Below are 18,089 nucleotides of genomic sequence, written 5' to 3'. Positions count from 1 at the left end.
ATGGTGCAAGTAATAATGAAAGACACTGAGTTGAAATCGTCTGTTGTAGTCAATGTCCATTGTGTATTAAGATGGTATGATTAAAGTTAACATGACAGTTTATCATATTTAAAAAGGCACTATTATTCTCTTAAGATTGTTTAGCCTTTACTCTCTATGTTGCTTCTGCAAGACCTGGTGCTCCTCATAGGCTTGGTCATTAACAATTTATATTCCGTTTTTAGCACTTGGGTTCTTCTGGATGTAGGTAACATAATGTTTATGTTCCATATTGAGTTAGCATGCACAATGCTGCGCTATAACAATTATTGAGATCCTCTTAATATTCAGATTGATAACATGAAATTTCATCAGAGGAAGAATGCAGAATGACTAGCATTCATCTTTCTTTCCAACATGTAGAGGGTCTCGTTTCTAGCTTTACTTTGCTTCGTTTCTTAGGTGACATCGTCTCTCCCAACCATTTTACCCAAAAGTAGTTTACAGGTCGATGTATTTTACTGACATGCTTTGCTGTAACTGCTCAAGAGCATTAACAACTTCTTTCATGGTTGGCCGACTTTTCGGATCATGGTCTAGGCATTGTAGAATGATATTGGCAAACACACTAGCTTGTTCTATGCATAAATTCTTGCGAAGTTTCCTGTCGATAACATAGCTTAAGTGCTTTCTGTTACTCAGGTATGGCCTTGCCCATACCGCCAGATCACCTGCCATCCCATCTGTATGTTTTCTGATAGCTCCACATCCACAAAAGAGCTCAAGGAGTACTACACCGAAGCTGTACACGTCAGTCCTTATTGTCAAATGACCTGTCGACAAGGCATGCTTAGATAATTAACCAGTCGTGGAAATGTTTGGGGGTGGTAAGATTTGGCCTTCTTATTGTTATTTGTCATCATTCTTCTTTTTTACTTGCGTAGGAAATAACATTGATAATGTATGACTGGCATGATATGGCTTCTTTCTTTATAACTATTCTAGTTTGTAGACATACTCCCCACCCTCGCCCACCACATGCACACACCGACACACACACGCACGCACACACACACAGTCAAGATCCAATGGTAAACCTACATCAGATCAAATATATATACATTTTTTGTGCGTGTGTGTGGGTTTTGTTGGGGTTGGGGTTGGTATGTCAAGAGATCTCGAAATATTCCATGAAATATCTATTAGTATGGAGTGACACTTTGTTGTCGACAGTCCATTGTTTTTTTTCTTTTCCTTTTTTCTTTCTTTTTTTCACATTTTCAGCTGACCTTCACACAAAAAGTAGCCTGGAATGGGCATAACATTCATCTGATCAATAATTAAAGAACATATGGAGCTTAAGAAATGTGTAAATTCCCTAGTAAATATAAATAATGGTAACAGGTAATCTGAGAAGCTACCTGTGGCGACGTACTCTGGTGCAAAGTAACCTCGGGTTCCAAGTATTCTAGTGGAAATGTGGGACTTATCACCCTGAGGACCATACTTGGCCAGGCCAAAATCTGAAATTTTTGGATTGAGTTCCTGTATAGTGCAAGGGGATTATGTGATATAGGGTACAAAATAATTGAAGCACATTGAAACAACGACGTGTGAAACTAACCGAGTCGAGGAGAACATTAGATGCTTTCAGATCTCGGTGAATGACAGGCTTTTTTGAAGTGTGGAGATAAGCTAATCCCTTTGCTGCTCCAAGAGCGATTTTCAGTCTCCTACTCCAGCTTAGCCCATAGCCGCATTCTGTATTACAAGACGAATTTCATAGCCAGATTAGTCAGTGACGCTTCTTCATGAAACAATATATATGTGATATCCATGCTGCAACAGCTAACATCCCTGTTGCCACCAATTTGTTGTACCACGCACACAATGAAGTCAGGCTACTTGGATGATCAGTTTGTCCATACTAGTAACGATATCGCATCGTTAAGAATCATTAAGAGTGAGCCTCTCACTCTCCATATTCATCTGCATTGAAAAATCTTTGACCCATTTGTAACTCCCATTCGAATAATTAGAGAATGACAGATCATTCTATAATAGAGAAACACATCCTAATTGTCTCGGCAGCCTATTATTGGTGTCCTTCAGTCGTTGGGAGGAACTAAGAATATTTGAAGTTTAATCATTTGCATCAGTTGCATGTGTTGGAGTAGGACTGTAGGAGTGTATGTACCGTAAGATGCCAGTCTTTTAAATGCAATTGTCTAACCATGTTGGGATCTAGGAATGGGTGATTCACCCAATGACTGTTTGTCATTTCAAATAGGGAGAGCAGAATGTCTTTGGAAAATTTTCTCTTTAGTCAGGTTCAGCATTACTAACCTCTTACAAGATACCCTTCCAAGCTTCCTCTGGGCATGTACTCGTACACAAGAATCCGTTTATTGCCTTCTGAACAGTATCCAATAAGCTTTACCACATTGGGATGGTTGAATTGGCTTAGAATGATTAACTCATTCTGTAAATGAAACCAAGAGTTAACACATGTTATAGGTACACAAGACTACAAGAGTCACAGACAGATTAGACGGATAGACAAATACCAGCCATTCATTGTGCCCTTGCACTCCTTCCTTTCGGAGTTTCTTTATAGCAATTGCACGTCCTGTACCTGGTTTTACGGCATCCATTGTGTGTAAATCAATCCATCCTCTATAAACATCACCAAAACCTCCTTGGCCTATTAGATTCTTGCTATTGAACCTTTGGGTAGCAGTCTTAAGAACACTATATGGGAAGATGTTGAGTCCATAGGAGTGAAGCACTCTGTTTCCTCGGTGATCAATTTGAACTGGTTCATCCTCAGGAATTGTTGAGAAGGCTGGTACTCTTCTTATAGAAGTTTCTGCAAAACAAAGACATAGGAACAAGGGAGTAGTACTTTGTATCACTGTATCAGTTTACTAAATCAGACTGGAACTGCTACTTCTACTGGTGATTATTTGGAAAGAGTTTCACGCATGCTTCTATCAAGTATTGAAGACATGATGGTGCACTGTGTAAACGGTGTAGCTTAGAACTGATTCCAACAACGAAAAACAAACTGTTTTTTCTGTCTTTTAATGTCCGAGTCGGATTTGTAGTATATGCAGGATATGGTTGGCAGATGCTTCAGTTCTAAAGCTAATAAAGGAAAGATAACAGTCAAGGAGAAACGTATGTGTGAGTTAGTAGTAGTACCTTGCTGGTAACTTGAAGAGAGAGCGGAGTTGCTAGCTATACAATCTTTAGATACACATTCTGGAGGGGATACGTCTCGACTTTTATCTCCTAATTATGCAAGTTGGGCAGTCAAAGAGAAACTTATTCTTATTATTAGACACAAAACTATAAATTCAATTCTAAAACATATTTCTGAGGAGGTATTCAGAGGAATCTGATAGTACCATGTGGCGGTTTTGAGATTCCACTTGGTTCTTTTTCTTCTGTGGGTTCCTTCTTCGAACAAAAATTTCCCATAACCCCAAACGATCACAATACGAAAAAGATTGCGAGTGGATTAGTTTTACGTTAGTATCTTGTTACAGACTAACAAGCAAAGATGTGTTTCTAACTTTCTATAGCTGATGAATGGCCTTGTTTTAGCTGGATAGGGTGACATGGGCAATGTGAAGGTTTTTCATAATAAACACGAGTATTTTGTATTGCTATATTCTTCTGCAACGATTATTCCTATGTCTCAATTGTGAAAGTCACAAGTATTTGGGATCTTTATTGTGCTAAATGCGTTACTTTCATTGGTCTTAGGAGCTATAACTGAGGTATTGATGTATTCAAAATTTTGTATGCTTTGTTGAGAACTTTAATGTTCAATAAACAAATGAAATTAATCAGCGTGGTTATGAAGTGGATCGTTTCATATATATGGAAGGAAAAATACAACTGCATTCAGCATTTAGGCAAAAGACAACTTCGTTAAGCATTTAGGCCAAATTAGAACCGTTGGTTCATGGATTTTTATTTACTTAATGAAGCCTATAAGGAGATAATGAATCAGAGAGAGACTCAATAACGCATTTGATATAATTACTACCTGATAGCACAGGAGATAGAACAATGCTAATAGGCACTGCATTTTGTCAGTTTGTTTGATTATATATAACTCTAAACAGAAATACAGATGGTAACTGGAAAGATATTTGAAATCTACACCGGTAGACTAGTAGTAGTTTTGGATATACTGTATTAGATAGCCATTAACTCGCTGAGATAGCAGTGATGTATCTCAATATTTATCTAATGGGTGGACCAATATCCATATATGTATGTAGTTCTATGATCAATATATATTGAATACTTCAGACCCTTGTCCAAACTTATCGATTTTCAAGTTTCAACGAAGTATTCATCTGCTCTGGAATGGCTCTGCAAGATTAAAAAAAAAACAAAGGTTGAATTCAATGCCTAGAAATATTCTCCCATTGCTGTATCTGGATTTCGAAGTGACATTATTCTGACGTAGTTATTAGTTGCTCTTAAACTCATTCAAGGAAGAAGATCCACACAGAAAGCAAAAAGTGAGGTTCCTGGAGTCCAGGTGGGCTTGAACTTTGCAAAACTGACTGTGTATCCATTCCCAAAGTAGATGCAACCATTGCTAGCCGATACACCACCGTAAACCGTGGCTCCTGTGTCAAATGACAACAAAATTTTCCCAGTTTGAGCGTCCATTGCATATATAGGACAATAAGGAGCCACAGAACCAGCAAACAGAACACCATTGACTAATGTCACAGGGCCATTCGACGTGTCATTGCTTAGGTTAGCAGTGGACCAGACAATATTTCCATTGTTTGCATCTAAGGCCACCCATGCTCCAGCAGTTGTTGTTTGCTTAGTAGGTGCAAGTTGGAATTGTACGCGGTCACTGTTTACGATGTTTGTGTATACCATTCTCCCATCGGTCGAAGCTCCCCAGGTCCCTCCTCCTTCATTGCCTCCTGGCCCAGCTACCTGCAATGACGGCTGATTGGTTACTTCGCATATGAAAAACGATAGTAAGCTCTAGAAAGTTGTATAGTTTTTAGTGCAGGATCCTTACAGTGGACCAGATGATATCACCATTCGAACGATCTAGAGCCCATACAAATCCACTTTTCTGTGCAGCAACCACGACATCTCGTAGTTTTCCATTGACATTTATGCTAAGAAGCATTGGACATTCACCAAAGTCGGCGTCGATATTTGGGCCAGGCGGACCATCTGGACTTGCTGGATTTAAGCATGCCAAATACCATATGTCATAGCCTCCCAACTGCTTAGACCACCTAATTTTTCCAGTCTCTGTATCAAATGCCAGGATTGAATTGTAGTGATTGTCTGGGTTAATGCACCTATCTGGATGTGGTGGACCCTTATGTTTATTCTCTTCTTCTTGACACTTCAGTACCTCGGGTGGAGCTGTATACAGGTTTCCAGTTGCAACATAGACTAGATTCCTACTTGTATCGATGGAAGGGCTGCTACCCATATAGCTGCTCCAGAGTAACCTCCTCGTTTACCACCATTATCTTGGACAGTGTAGGTCTGCCACACAATCTCACCAGTTTGAACGTTTAGTTTAACCATGCTACCACGGAATGTGCAGCATTTCTCTGGGCTCAGGGCTTCTTCTAAAGAGGACACTCCAACATAGAAGTATCTGGAAAAAAGAAATTAGTGCGGCTGTCAGTTTGTCTCAAGAGTACGTGGTTACATTGTCAAATTCTTATCACATATATAGTATGGCAAAAAATGTTTCTTTTGCGCCATTTCTTTATTAAGAACGGAGGATTATCAGGATACAAGTCCAAGTGACTAACCCGTTGAGAACTGTCCCAGACGTGGTAATGAGAGCTCTAGGACGATCATCTAGCTGTCTCTTCCACACAAGTTGCCCTGTAAACTGATTGACAGCAATGACTATTGCTGGTCCATATATTCCAAGAATCAGAAGTTCGCCGGCAATAGTAGGAGTTGCTCTTGACACGCTTACATTAACGTTAAATACAACACCTGTGCCACTAAGACCAGTCAACTCGCCAAGATTTTTGTCCCATACAGAGGTACCAGTAATGGCATTGATTGCATATATATGACCGTTCCATGATGGGAAGTAGACTAGAGCACCAAGTAAAGATATAGCTGGTGTGGCACTAATGTCTTTCCCAGCAAAGAATTTCCACCTGAGTTTCAATCTTGACACAGTTGATGGATTGAACAACAATTCACCTTGTAAATTTCTACTGCATGTTACTCAAATCTCCTCCATGGTTTAGCCACTAATTAAAGATTAAAAAGGATAAACAATTAGAAAGAAAGTGTCCAAGAACTATTTACAAAATTCAACACCATCCATCTAAAAATAGTCTTAATCTCAAAACCAGCTGCTTAAAAGAATTATTGTTGTTTTTCATTGTTTTTACTGAATTCTGATTGCTTGGACACGTACTACTCGAGTTTTATACTTTAATGAGTTGCACAAGCTGAACAGAAAAATTTCAATGTCTACGTACAACATTGTAACATCTTCATTGCTTGAAGTGTTAACTTGCTATGAGCATACGTTGTTAGAAGCAAACCGTAATGGAAAAAGGTGCGTGGACTGTGCTAAAAGCCTACAAGCTAAGTGTAGTATGTGTTTTAGGAGAAAAATAACACTTGATCAAACATAAAAGTTGATCAAATAATCAAAGACATAATAGTACGTATTACTTAATTAGCTAAATGTGAGATGCATCACTTACTACTGCACCAACAATAGCCATGATAGTAAGTAGATGAAATACTGAAAAAAGGGTAACAACTCCATTGCTATTTCCACTTCTAGGAAGGGCCATCACATGGGATAAAAAAAAAAAATGAAAAGGAGACAGGAGTTATATAGTCACAATTGGCATGGGTACAGTATGTAGCCTACTCAGAATGAACGGATGCTTTTTGACTGATTTCTCGAACTATTTAGAATGAATGATGTGGACTTGTTTTGTTTGCAGTGGAAGTGAACTTTAACTGAAGTTTGGAGCACTAAAGCCACAGGGTTCCCGCCACAATATCAGGTAGGATGGTTACACTGTTTAAAAGGTACTCTTTAATTATTATATATAAGTATCTATTGATCAAGGATACGATGTAGGTGCCATATGTACCGGTTCTGGGAATTTAACGCCGAATTCAAGTGGAGATAGCTCATCCTCCTATAGAGAGACATTCGCTTTTCATATACCAAGATACGTTTTCCAATTTCAATATCTTATTCCTTGATGATGATAAGGGTGTGATACCTAGGATTGTATTGACCACTCTTGAGCCGAGGCAGTGCCGCGCTGTTTGGAGACAATTTATATGTCGACAATTATATCAGGCCAGGCTCCAGGGAATGCTTGGTTTGAAGCTGTCTGAAATATCTTTTTTGCAAACTCCCATGGCCTTATTGCATCGCTATCTCTTTCGACAATTTCGGAGCGCTTTGTTGCATGCGCAATGTTTTCTTCTTCAACGTTTGTAAACATAAATACCTAAATTCAATTAGTTATAGAATATTATTATGTGCCCTCATGTCCGAGGCATAATTTGATAATCAAGCTCAAAGTAATCAGAAAGTAGAAAGCTCATATCAATATTGGATTTCCCCATATATGTTTTGCTCTTCCATTACAAATAATCCTCGCAGAATGCAGAAAGCATCTATAGAACGAGCTAGGTTCCTGTGGTCCAAGTGGGCATGAACTTGGCCATCCAGTCTTAATGTGCAACGATTCACAAAGTAGATGCATCCAGTCATCCAGAGCTGATGACCGATGATAGACCATCATAGACTGGAGCTAATCTGTGTCAAACGACTGCAAAAACTTCCCGGTCTCAGCTTCAGTTCCAGTGCATACATCCCCAGCAAAGACAAAGCCATTGTTTCTAAGCCATTCAAGGTGTCATTGCTGGTGGTTCCCCGTCTTTCCCATTGATGTACGACTTTGAGCCTTGAGGTGTGGGGTTCAGTCATATAAGCATAAATTTGTATAGCAATTACAATTTTTGTATTGGTTCTTAATTGATATCGATGGACTTCAACAGTTAAACCTATTAATACGAAAGAAGCGAAAAAAAAAAAAACCTATTAATAAGCGTGTGCTGGTTTTATTATAGGGAGCAAGAACAGAACCTATATGTATAGGTCGAGTCCGAATTTGTTCACCAGCACTAATGCTGGTAGAATCCGCCAACACCACAATTGCCCCACGTGTCCAGCAAACAGTTACTAAAAACCCTCTTTTTTTTTATTTTTCTTTTTTTTTTAGAGAAATTAACTAAAAAATATATATTCCAATAATCTGTCTATTTTTTAGGAAATAAAGGTCGGGGCTTGTTCATCTTCTCTCAATAACAAAGAGAACCCAATTCTCTCCTTTGCCCTTTTTTTTTGGGTCCTACTATTGACAACCCCAAATTGTGTTGTGTGTTGGGTAGACATTGGCCCAATTTGGGGTTTGTACTTATATTGGGCACTACACAAAGTCCCGTACACCCCCACTCAATTCACCAAAAATCGAAAAACTGGTACTAGCTAATGTGTTTCACCCTTCGTGTTTTTCTTCTGTCTTCGTGTCTTTCTTCTCTTTTCGACCACTCTAGCTCTAACCGCATTCACCAAATTATCACTGAATTTTTGTATTGATATTTGTGCAAAATTTCAAATATTTGTAGAAATTTTGAGTAAATTTTGAAATTAAAATAGCTATTGAGAACAATTTACATGAGACTTTGGTACGAAAGTTGTTAACACTAAACCCTAAACTAGTTGTTGATTCACAATTGCACAAAATAAAATAGAAAATAACAAGTTTAGATTTATAACTAAATATTATTTGAAATTTACAAATATTTGATTATAATCATTCTTATTCATCTTGTTTATGTAAACCCTAACTTTGAGTTTTAAATGTGTGTGTGTGTGTGGGGGTCCTAAATATAAGAGATTCTTGAAACGAGAGTTAACCTGATGTATTTGGGAGGTGCCGAACACAAAATATGTTTTTCAAACTTGTAGCCCTATATATATATATATATATATATATATATATATGGGCTGGCTACCTTGATAGCTCCAATTGACAACTTATCTTGCCAGCTCGTCATGTCCGTTCAATCTCATCTAATCCAATGGTCAGATCACGCAACCAAACAACTAAAGAATAGAACGGGGGCAAACTGGTCATTTAACTTCTTTTATCAATTAACCAAAAAAAAAAACGCACAGACCTCTCCCTTTCTCTCTTTTCTCGCTCTCTCTCTCCTCACCAACAGTGAAGATGACGAAGTGACTTCCACCCCATTGAACCTCAACAACGAAAATGAAGAGAGATAAGTCTTCTTTGTAATATATCAATAGTTTGCTTGGATGTTCGTTCGGCATAGTACCCAACAGAACCTTCAGAGACATAATATAAGAACAAAAGGAAAAATTACACCTAACAATTGTAGTGAAACGAACAACTTACCAAAAACTCATTCGTGTGTAATAGCCGATCAGGAAAATGTTGCTTTGCCAAAGGGAACCTGCCAAATATGCATAACACTTTATTTTCACATAGTGCAAATGTCAAGTAAAGAAGACTTACCATTACATCATGAAAAAGTTCATCTGGTAGCTTCTTCACAAGTTTGACCAAGCTATTATTTTCGAAATCCACTGTTTATCCACTGTTTATCATAGTAAAATATCAAATTAAATTAAATTATATCAAATTAACTATGGTTTGACCAAATTATCATGCAAATATCAAATTAAATTGCATCGAAATCCACTGTTTATCATAGCAAAAATATCAATTTATCCAATTTAGAACTCAACATTTATCTCAAACACTACATAATAGAAGAAAACAGAGTTAATAGAAAAAAAAAACTTACATCTTTTGAGTTAATCAAACGTGGTGGTGGGTTTCTCGATCTGTAGTGGTGGTGGGTTTCTCGTTCTTGAGTGGTGGTGGTCTCTCTGTAGTGGTGGTGGATTTCATTTTCGTTGTTGAGGTTCAATGGGGTGGAAGTCACTTCGTCATCTTCACTGTTGGTGAGGAGAGAGAGCGAGAAAAGAGAGAAAGGGAGAGGTCTGTGCGTTTTTTTTGGGTTAATTGATAAAGGAAGTTAAATGACCAATTTGCCCCCGTTCTATTTTTTAGTTGTTTGGTTGCATGATCTGGCCATTGGATTAGATGGGATCGAACGGGACATGACGAAATGGGCAAGATAAAATTTCATCAATTGAGCCGCATTAAGGTAGCCACCCTATATATATATATATAGAGGGCCGCCACGTCGACATACTATTCTAACATACTATCTTGACATACCCAGCCGACCCTCAGATCAAACAAAATCTAATGGCCATATATACTTCTAGAAAACCAAGCAAATAAAAGAAAATGGGCCACAAATAACGGGGGCAAAAATGTCATTTTCTTTTAGAAAAAAAGAAAAACTCTTTCTTCTTCTTCATTCACGTTTTTATAACTCAACTTATTTATATTCTGAATTTTGCAATTCATCTCTTAACTGTGATGACATCATCATCGACCAATTTGCAAACACCTGTAGTTCATGTTTATAATTTTGGGGATGGAGTGATACTACAGGTTAAGGTGAATGGATCTACAAATGGGTGTAATGCGAAAGTCGAGTGTCAGCTTAAAAATTGTTCAAAACAGTGGATTCTTTATTGGGGTGGAATTTACCGCGGACAGACGTGAAGTCTCTCATCACTGAAACTTATTAGTTTTTATTTTATTTTATTTAGAGTTGTATTGTATCTTTTAGTTGATCGTCCGAATGGGACTACTGTTCATAAGCAACATGCATTACAAACACCATTTGTCAAGGACTCAAGGTTTAATTATAATCTCGTATTTTAACTTAGAATAATAATCAGTATGTGATCTCAACTTGATGTATATTTCGTTTCTACTGCAGGGTGGTTGTCTATTTGGTTATAGTAGAGTTGCGAGACTCAAAAGTTGATGCGGTTGAATTTGTTAACAAAGACCCAAAGGTATTAAAGACCAGTGGTTTTTGTGAAAAAGCATCGTGAATGAAGAAGAAGAAAGAGTTTTTCTATTTTTTCTAAAAGAAAATGACATTTTTGCCACCGTTATTTGTGGCCCATTTTCTTTTATTTGTTTGGTTTTCTAAAAGTAGATCTGGCCTGGGTATGTCAAGATAGTATGTTAGAATAGTATATCGACGTAGCCGACCCGATATATATATATATATATATATATATATATATATATATATATATATATATATATATATATATATAGTTTGGCTCTCTGACGGACACCCGCTTGCGGACTTAACTCAAAAAAAGGAAATCACGTGTTAAGCTCAAATTCTTCCCTGTAAAAATTCTCTCATTCCCCCATATTCTCTCTCCTCACTAATATATGGACTATTAAATAATTGGGTTTTAACTTTTGGTAAAAGTCAAAAGCATACAAAACAAATATGAACATCAAAACTACAAGCTTTTCTTCACCATTCTTAAGGCTTATTTAATTGATAACTTTTCTTCCTCCTTGATTTCCTTGTTCGTTACCTCTTATAGAGAATTGCATCTTAACTTTTCTTCTGGATCCACCAAACAACCGCCTCAAACCCAACTATTACCTTAACTTAAAGCTATAATTGTTCTCCATTCTTTAGCTCATCATCTGGTTTCAACACATTATTTCTATTTCATATTGAAAATCCAATGGGGAAAATTCCCAACCATCCCAACCATCCCAACCTAAATATAAGAGATTGCGAACAGGTTAACCTGATGTATTTGGGAGGTGCCGAACACAAAATATGTTTTTCAAACTTGTAGCCCTATATATATATATATGGGCTGGCTACCTTGATAGCTCCAATTGACAACTTATCTTGCCAGCTCGTCATGTCCGTTCAATCTCATCTAATCCAATGGTCAGATCACGCAACCAAACAACTAAAGAATAGAACGGGGGCAAACTGGTCATTTAACTTCTTTTATCAATTAACCAAAAAAAAAAACGCACAGACCTCTCCCTTTCTCTCTTTTCTCGCTCTCTCTCCTCCTGCTTGGTGAAGATGACGAAGTGACTTCCACCCCATTGAACCTCAACAACGAAAATGAAGAGAGATAAGTCTTCTTTGTAATATATCAATAGTTTGTTTGGATGTTCGCTCGCATAGTACCCAAATGTAACCTTCAGAGACATAATATAAGAACAAAAGGAAAAATTACACCTAACAATTGTAGTGAAACGAACAACTTACCAAAACTCATTAGGTGTGTAATAGCCGATCGGGGAAAATGTTGCTTTGCCAAAGGGAACACCGCCAAATATGCATAACACTTTATTTTCACATAGTGCAAATGTCAAGTAAAGAAGACTTACCATTACATCATGAAAAGTTCATCCGGTAGCTTCTTCACAAGTTTGACCAAGCTATTATTTTGAAATCCTTTGTTTATCCACTGTTTATCATAGTAAAATATCAAATTAAATTAAATTATATCAAATTAACTATGGTTTGACCAAATTATCATGCAAATATCAAATTAAATTGCATCGAAATCCACTGTTTATCATAGCAAAAATATCAATTTATCCAATTTAGAACTCAACATTTATCTCAAACACTACATAATAGAAGAAAACAGAGTTAATAGAAAAAAAAAACTTACATCTTTTGAGTTAATCAAACGTGGTGGTGGGTTTCTCGATCTGTAGTGGTGGTGGGTTTCTCGTTCTTGAGTGGTTGTGGTCTCTCTGTAGTGGTGGTGGATTTCATTTTCGTTGTTGAGGTTCAATGGGGTGGAAGTCACTTCGTCATCTTCACTGTTGGTGAGGAGAGAGAGCGAGAAAAGAGAGAAAGGGAGAGGTCTGTGCGTTTTTTTTGGGTTAATTGATAAAGAAAGTTAAATGACCAATTTGCCCCCGTTCTATTTTTTAGTTGTTTGGTTGCATGATCTGGCCATTGGATTAGATGGGATCGAACGGGACATGACGAGCTGGCAAGATAAGCTGTCAATTGGAGCTGTTAAGGTAGCCAGCCCCCTATATATATATATATATCAGGCCGGCTACGTCGACATACTATTCTAACATACTATCTTGACATACCCAGCCGACCCTCAGATCAAACAAAATCTAATGGCCATATATACTTCTAGAAAACCAAGCAAATAAAAGAAAATGGGCCACAAATAACGGGGGCAAAAATGTCATTTTCTTTTAGAAAAAAAGAAAAACTCTTTCTTCTTCTTCATTCACGTTTTTATAACTCAACTTATTTATATTCTGAATTTTGCAATTCATCTCTTAACTGTGATGGCATCATCATCGACCAATTTGCAAACACCTGTAGTTCATGTTTATAATTTTGGGGATGGAGTGATACTACAGGTTAAGGTGAATGGATCTACAAATGGGTGTAATCAAAGTCGAAAGTGTCACTTTAAAAAATTGTTCAAAAACAGTGGATTCTTTATTGGGGTGGAATTTACCGCGGACAGACGTGAAGTCTCTCATCACTGAAACTTATTAGTTTTTATTTTATTTTATTTAGAGTTGTATTGTATCTTTTAGTTGATCGTCCGAATGGGACTACTGTTCATAAGCAACATGCATTACAAACACCATTTGTCAAGGACTCAAGGTTTAATTATAATCTCGTATTTTAACTTAGAATAATAATCAGTATGTGATCTCAACTTGATGTATATTTCGTTTCTACTGCAGGGTGGTTGTCTATTTGGTTATAGTAGAGTTGCGAGACTCAAAAGTTGATGCGGTTGAATTTGTTAACAAAGACCCAAAGGTATTAAAGACCAGTGGTTTTTGTGAAAAAGCATCGTGAATGAAGAAGAAGAAAGAGTTTTTCTATTTTTTCTAAAAGAAAATGACATTTTTGCCACCGTTATTTGTGGCCCATTTTCTTTTATTTGTTTGGTTTTCTAAAAGTAGATCTGGCCTGGGTATGTCAAGATAGTATGTTAGAATAGTATATTGACGTAGCCGACCCGATATATATATATATATATATATATATATATATATATATATATATATATATATATATATATATAGTTTGGCTCGACGGACACCCGCTTGCGGACTTAACTCAAAAAAAGGAAATCACGTGTTAAGCTCAAATTCTTCCCTGTAAAAATTCTCTCATTCCCCCATATTCTCTCTCCTCACTAATATATGGACTATTAAATAATTGGGTTTTAACTTTTGGTAAAAGTCAAAAGTATACAAAACAAATATGAACATCAAAACTACAAGCTTTTCTTCACCATTCTTAAGGCTTATTTAATTGATAACTTTTCTTCCTCCTTGATTTCCTTGTTCGTTACCTCTTATAGAGAATTGCATCTTAACTTTTCTTCTGGATCCACCAAACAACCGCCTCAAACCCAACTATTACCTTAACTTAAAGCTATAATTGTTCTCCATTCTTTAGCTCATCATCTGGTTTCAACACATTATTTCTATTTCATATTGAAAATCCAATGGGGAAAATTCCCAACCATCCCAACCTAAATAAAACTCATATTTGTTTTCATCATTTTATCCTGTTTTACTTGTACAAGTAAATGGAAGAAACAGATAAGCTTATTGTTTTTTATTTGTTTTTTCACCCTTTCTTTGACTCACTAATTTCAATGATTCAGCATAATTAATATTTTCAAGGCAACATAAAAAGATTGACTTGTTTGATGTTTACAAAAAGAATATTAATTTCAATTTGTTAAAAAAAAATGGGCGGACTGAAATTTAGAGTAGAGAAGCTTTTCTCATAAGAGGAACAAGAATGGAAGAAGAAAGTTTGAAAACGAACAAAGATGTTGAGATTTTTTTTTATTATTATTTTTTTCTTTTAAACTTTTTGGTTGTGGGACCCAACTCTAATTGTAAATACGAGAGAGAAAAGTTAACCACACGAGGTTTCATTTTTTTGAGTTGAGTCCGCAAATAAAACAAAATAGGTAGACAAAGGGTGGTTGGGATTTCATAAGGATCTGCGTTTAATAGATGGAGATGAATGGCTTGGATCGTTTTGAAACCCCTATGGAGACATGTGAAGGGTCTTCTAAAAAACATTTAAAGTATTTACTTAACAAATTAAATATACCTTTTGAAGTAGCTTGAGATACGCTTGGGCCTAAAAGTAGTACATGATTATTAGACCTTATTATGGTTATCGAAAAAAAAAAAAAAGATTATTAGGCTTTATTATGGCTTAGTGCTCTCCATGAAACGGTCAGCAGGTAGAATTAATTTCCCAAATTTCTCGCCCTTTTTAAGTTTCTATACGCCCCATTAATATCATTTCTTAAAGTGGAAGTCCTTAACCTTCAATCAGGTCTCTTTCTTCTCCACTTCATTCTCAAACGTTGCATGCATGCGCTTCTTCTGAGATGTAAAAATAAATAAAGATGGAGAACCCGAGGGATTCCTCTGTACTCCATATCTTAAACACAGTATAGGTATTGCTCTCTTGCTCTCTGTCTCTCCCCCCTTTATTTATTTTTATTTTTCTATGTTGATTGAAAGATTGATTTTTTTGGATAGCTAGCACTACACCAGAATGGTCAATTTGTAACAGAGCAAAATTTTCATCTCTAACGGATATATTTGTTACCAATATTCTAACGGATATAAACGTTAGTGATCAAGTTATCTGTTACTTTATCTCAATTTATTCTTTAAATTATTTTATAAACATTTTCTAATATAACCTAACGTTAATATCCGTTAGAAAACAACGAGAATACCAACGAAAGCTCACTACACCATAACAACATTTTTGTGACAGGGGCATTTTTGGTTTTGTGATGCCAAAGTGGCGTAAGAAAGGATGTGACGGCATGTAGGCATTAGTTTGTGGTTTTAGCGTCACTATAATTCAAAAATGTATTTTAGTTTATTTAAAAAATACATAAAAAAAATAGTGACGACAAATAGGGGTCAGAGTTATTTTTATAAACCGTCACAACTAAAACACGTGTTAGGCATGTGACATGAGATGAGGGCGTCAAGTTTCACTTCTCAACAGTTTCATCTTTCTTCTCGACCTCATCTCTCTTTCTTCTCAATCTCAAAACCCTAACGCAGAATCAATCTCTTTCTTCTCAACTTCACTCGCTAGCCATTTGTTTGAGGTAAGGTCTTGAACAATCTCTTACCAAAAAACTATAAATAAATAAATTAAAATAAAATAAAACCCTACAATTTCTCCTCACCGCCAACACCCACCACTCCACGTCTCTCTGGTAAAGTCAATTACTCTCTCCTTTTCTATTACCGTTACTCTCAATAATTCCAGTTCTGCCCTAAATTTACTTGATAAAATCACTATTTTTCTGTCCTAATTTTGTCAGATGTGTTGATTATTGATATTTTATTTTGGTTTGATTGTTTGTTGGCTTTTTATAATTTTTGGGATTTTTGCTTTTAATTGTTTGAGTTATTTGTAATATAGTTGGGTCCTCTCTTTCTCAGGTATGCCGTAAATCATGTATCAATTCTAAGCTTTTCTATTGTGTGCGTTTTGAAAGACGATAGCATTGTAAGCTTCAAGGACCTGTGTGGGAAGTTAGTGAAGGTTGAAGAGAATGGGTACCAAAGCAATAGTCCATGAAGTGAAGTAGCTCGATATCATATAAGGTCAATTTAAGTCGTTATTGGTGTTGGTTTGTTTCTTCCCTTATGTATATGTGGTCTCTTTAGCAAAAAGAAATTGGTTGACTTAACTTTGACACTTTCTACTTAACAGTTCAAATAATGTATGGAGATGGGCCAACATAAGAAAGCAAGGGAGCATTTGCAATTTTTGATTATCTTCTAAGTGTTGGATTTTTTGTTCCCAATCAACCGTTCCATTCTGGTGTGCTTATTGTGATGTAATTGTTTTGTATGAGAAATATATTTGCAATTACTCGTCTTTTCTTTTTGTTTGCTATTGGGTTCTGATTGCAAGTTATACCAACTGTTTAGATCGAGTACCATGAAAATCTAGGTCTACTTCTTAGTTTTGTATGGAATTTGATATTGCAATTATTGGTTAATGAAATTAAAAGAACAAGAAAAACAATTAAAAATGAAAAAAAATTTGACTTTGTTGTTAGTTTCTTTATTTGCATAAGGTAGTATGGTGTATCAAAGAGAAACTTCACATAGGATTCATTGCTCATATGATGTATTAAGTTTGATTTGGAGTTATAGTAAGTAAATTGTAAAATATTCCAACTGTAATTAGCTATCTAAGTTGTCAATCGACAAGCCAAAGGTTAGATTTACCTGCTCTTATTAGATTGGTGTGAAATATGGATCAGGACCACCATAGATGATCAAGGTAGCTTCTTGACAATTTCGTCTTTTACTGTCATATATTTTACTTTATCATGTATGTTGGTTCCCTTCATCACCTCTCATATATTTTACTTGATCATATATCATCTCACCTCTCTCTATAACCCATGGAAATAAATACCAAAAAACACCACGTTCCCTTCCCTTAATCACCTCCCTCACACCCCCATCATTAGAGCTTTAATTTGTTCCTAGCCTTTCAACTTATTCTAATCCTTTTATTGATGAACCAAATAGCAAATTTGTATTTTCATGAAACCAGATTTAGAGCCATTGGTTCCTAAGTACCTTTCGACATTCCGTTTCTAATAAGTTTGGTGACCCTGAACAAACACTACACCATTTGGGTGGATTTCTAACGCTCACTATTTTTGCTTTGTCACAGTTCTTAACCGTTAGTAGCTTGCTAACAGTAGATAAGCGTAAGGAATCATAGTTTTCCGTGAGTAAATATCAAATAATTTAGTGAATTATTTGCTCACGGTATTGTAACACTTTAGTTACTGTTGGAAACAATTAAACTGAAATAAAATAAAAAGGAAAATCTCCATCGAAGCCCTTGCAAAGATCTTCCTCTTATCGGGTTTGAGAGGGCATCAACTTAGATATGTAGAGGATCGATCGGCGAATGAGGGGAGCTTAAATCATCATCCCCTTCTCTTCGATTAAGGTATTTTCTCCTTTCTGACCGTCTCTCTCTTTTTTTCA

At 36.3% G+C, this 18,089-nt stretch overlaps 2 protein-coding genes and 1 long non-coding RNA gene across 3 annotated transcripts; 1 reads left to right on the top strand and 2 right to left on the bottom strand.

The window, feature by feature from the left end:
* Window positions 1–314: 314 nt before the first annotated feature.
* LOC147498428 (putative serine/threonine-protein kinase PBL11) lies at window positions 315–3,611 on the bottom strand. The gene is made up of 7 exons (XM_086560419.1): window positions 3,390–3,611; window positions 3,184–3,273; window positions 2,547–2,848; window positions 2,326–2,461; window positions 1,604–1,740; window positions 1,401–1,524; window positions 315–812 (listed from the first exon to the last, which is right to left on the bottom strand). Exons 1-7 carry the CDS (start codon window positions 3,460–3,462, stop codon window positions 481–483), a joined length of 1,194 nt encoding a protein of 397 aa, XP_086416545.1. The 5' UTR covers window positions 3,463–3,611; the 3' UTR covers window positions 315–480.
* LOC147498426 (uncharacterized) lies at window positions 736–7,932 on the top strand. Its single transcript, XR_015195487.1, has 3 exons — window positions 736–866; window positions 6,978–7,040; window positions 7,118–7,932. It is a non-coding gene; the product is annotated as an uncharacterized LOC147498426 (long non-coding RNA).
* On the bottom strand, window positions 4,058–6,398 carry LOC147498427 (uncharacterized). Its single transcript, XM_086560824.1, is given in 5 exon segments — window positions 4,058–4,956; window positions 5,045–5,469; window positions 5,472–5,644; window positions 5,805–6,227; window positions 6,334–6,398. Coding segments are annotated over 5 exon segments (1,554 nt in total). The 3' UTR covers window positions 4,058–4,488.
* Window positions 7,933–18,089: the final 10,157 nt, after the last annotated feature.

Source organism: Coptis chinensis, chromosome 5, assembly GCF_015680905.1.
Source record: "Coptis chinensis isolate HL-2020 chromosome 5, ASM1568090v1, whole genome shotgun sequence".
Lineage (NCBI taxonomy): Eukaryota > Viridiplantae > Streptophyta > Magnoliopsida > Ranunculales > Ranunculaceae > Coptis > Coptis chinensis.
This window is presented reverse-complemented; position numbering and strand designations above follow the sequence as displayed.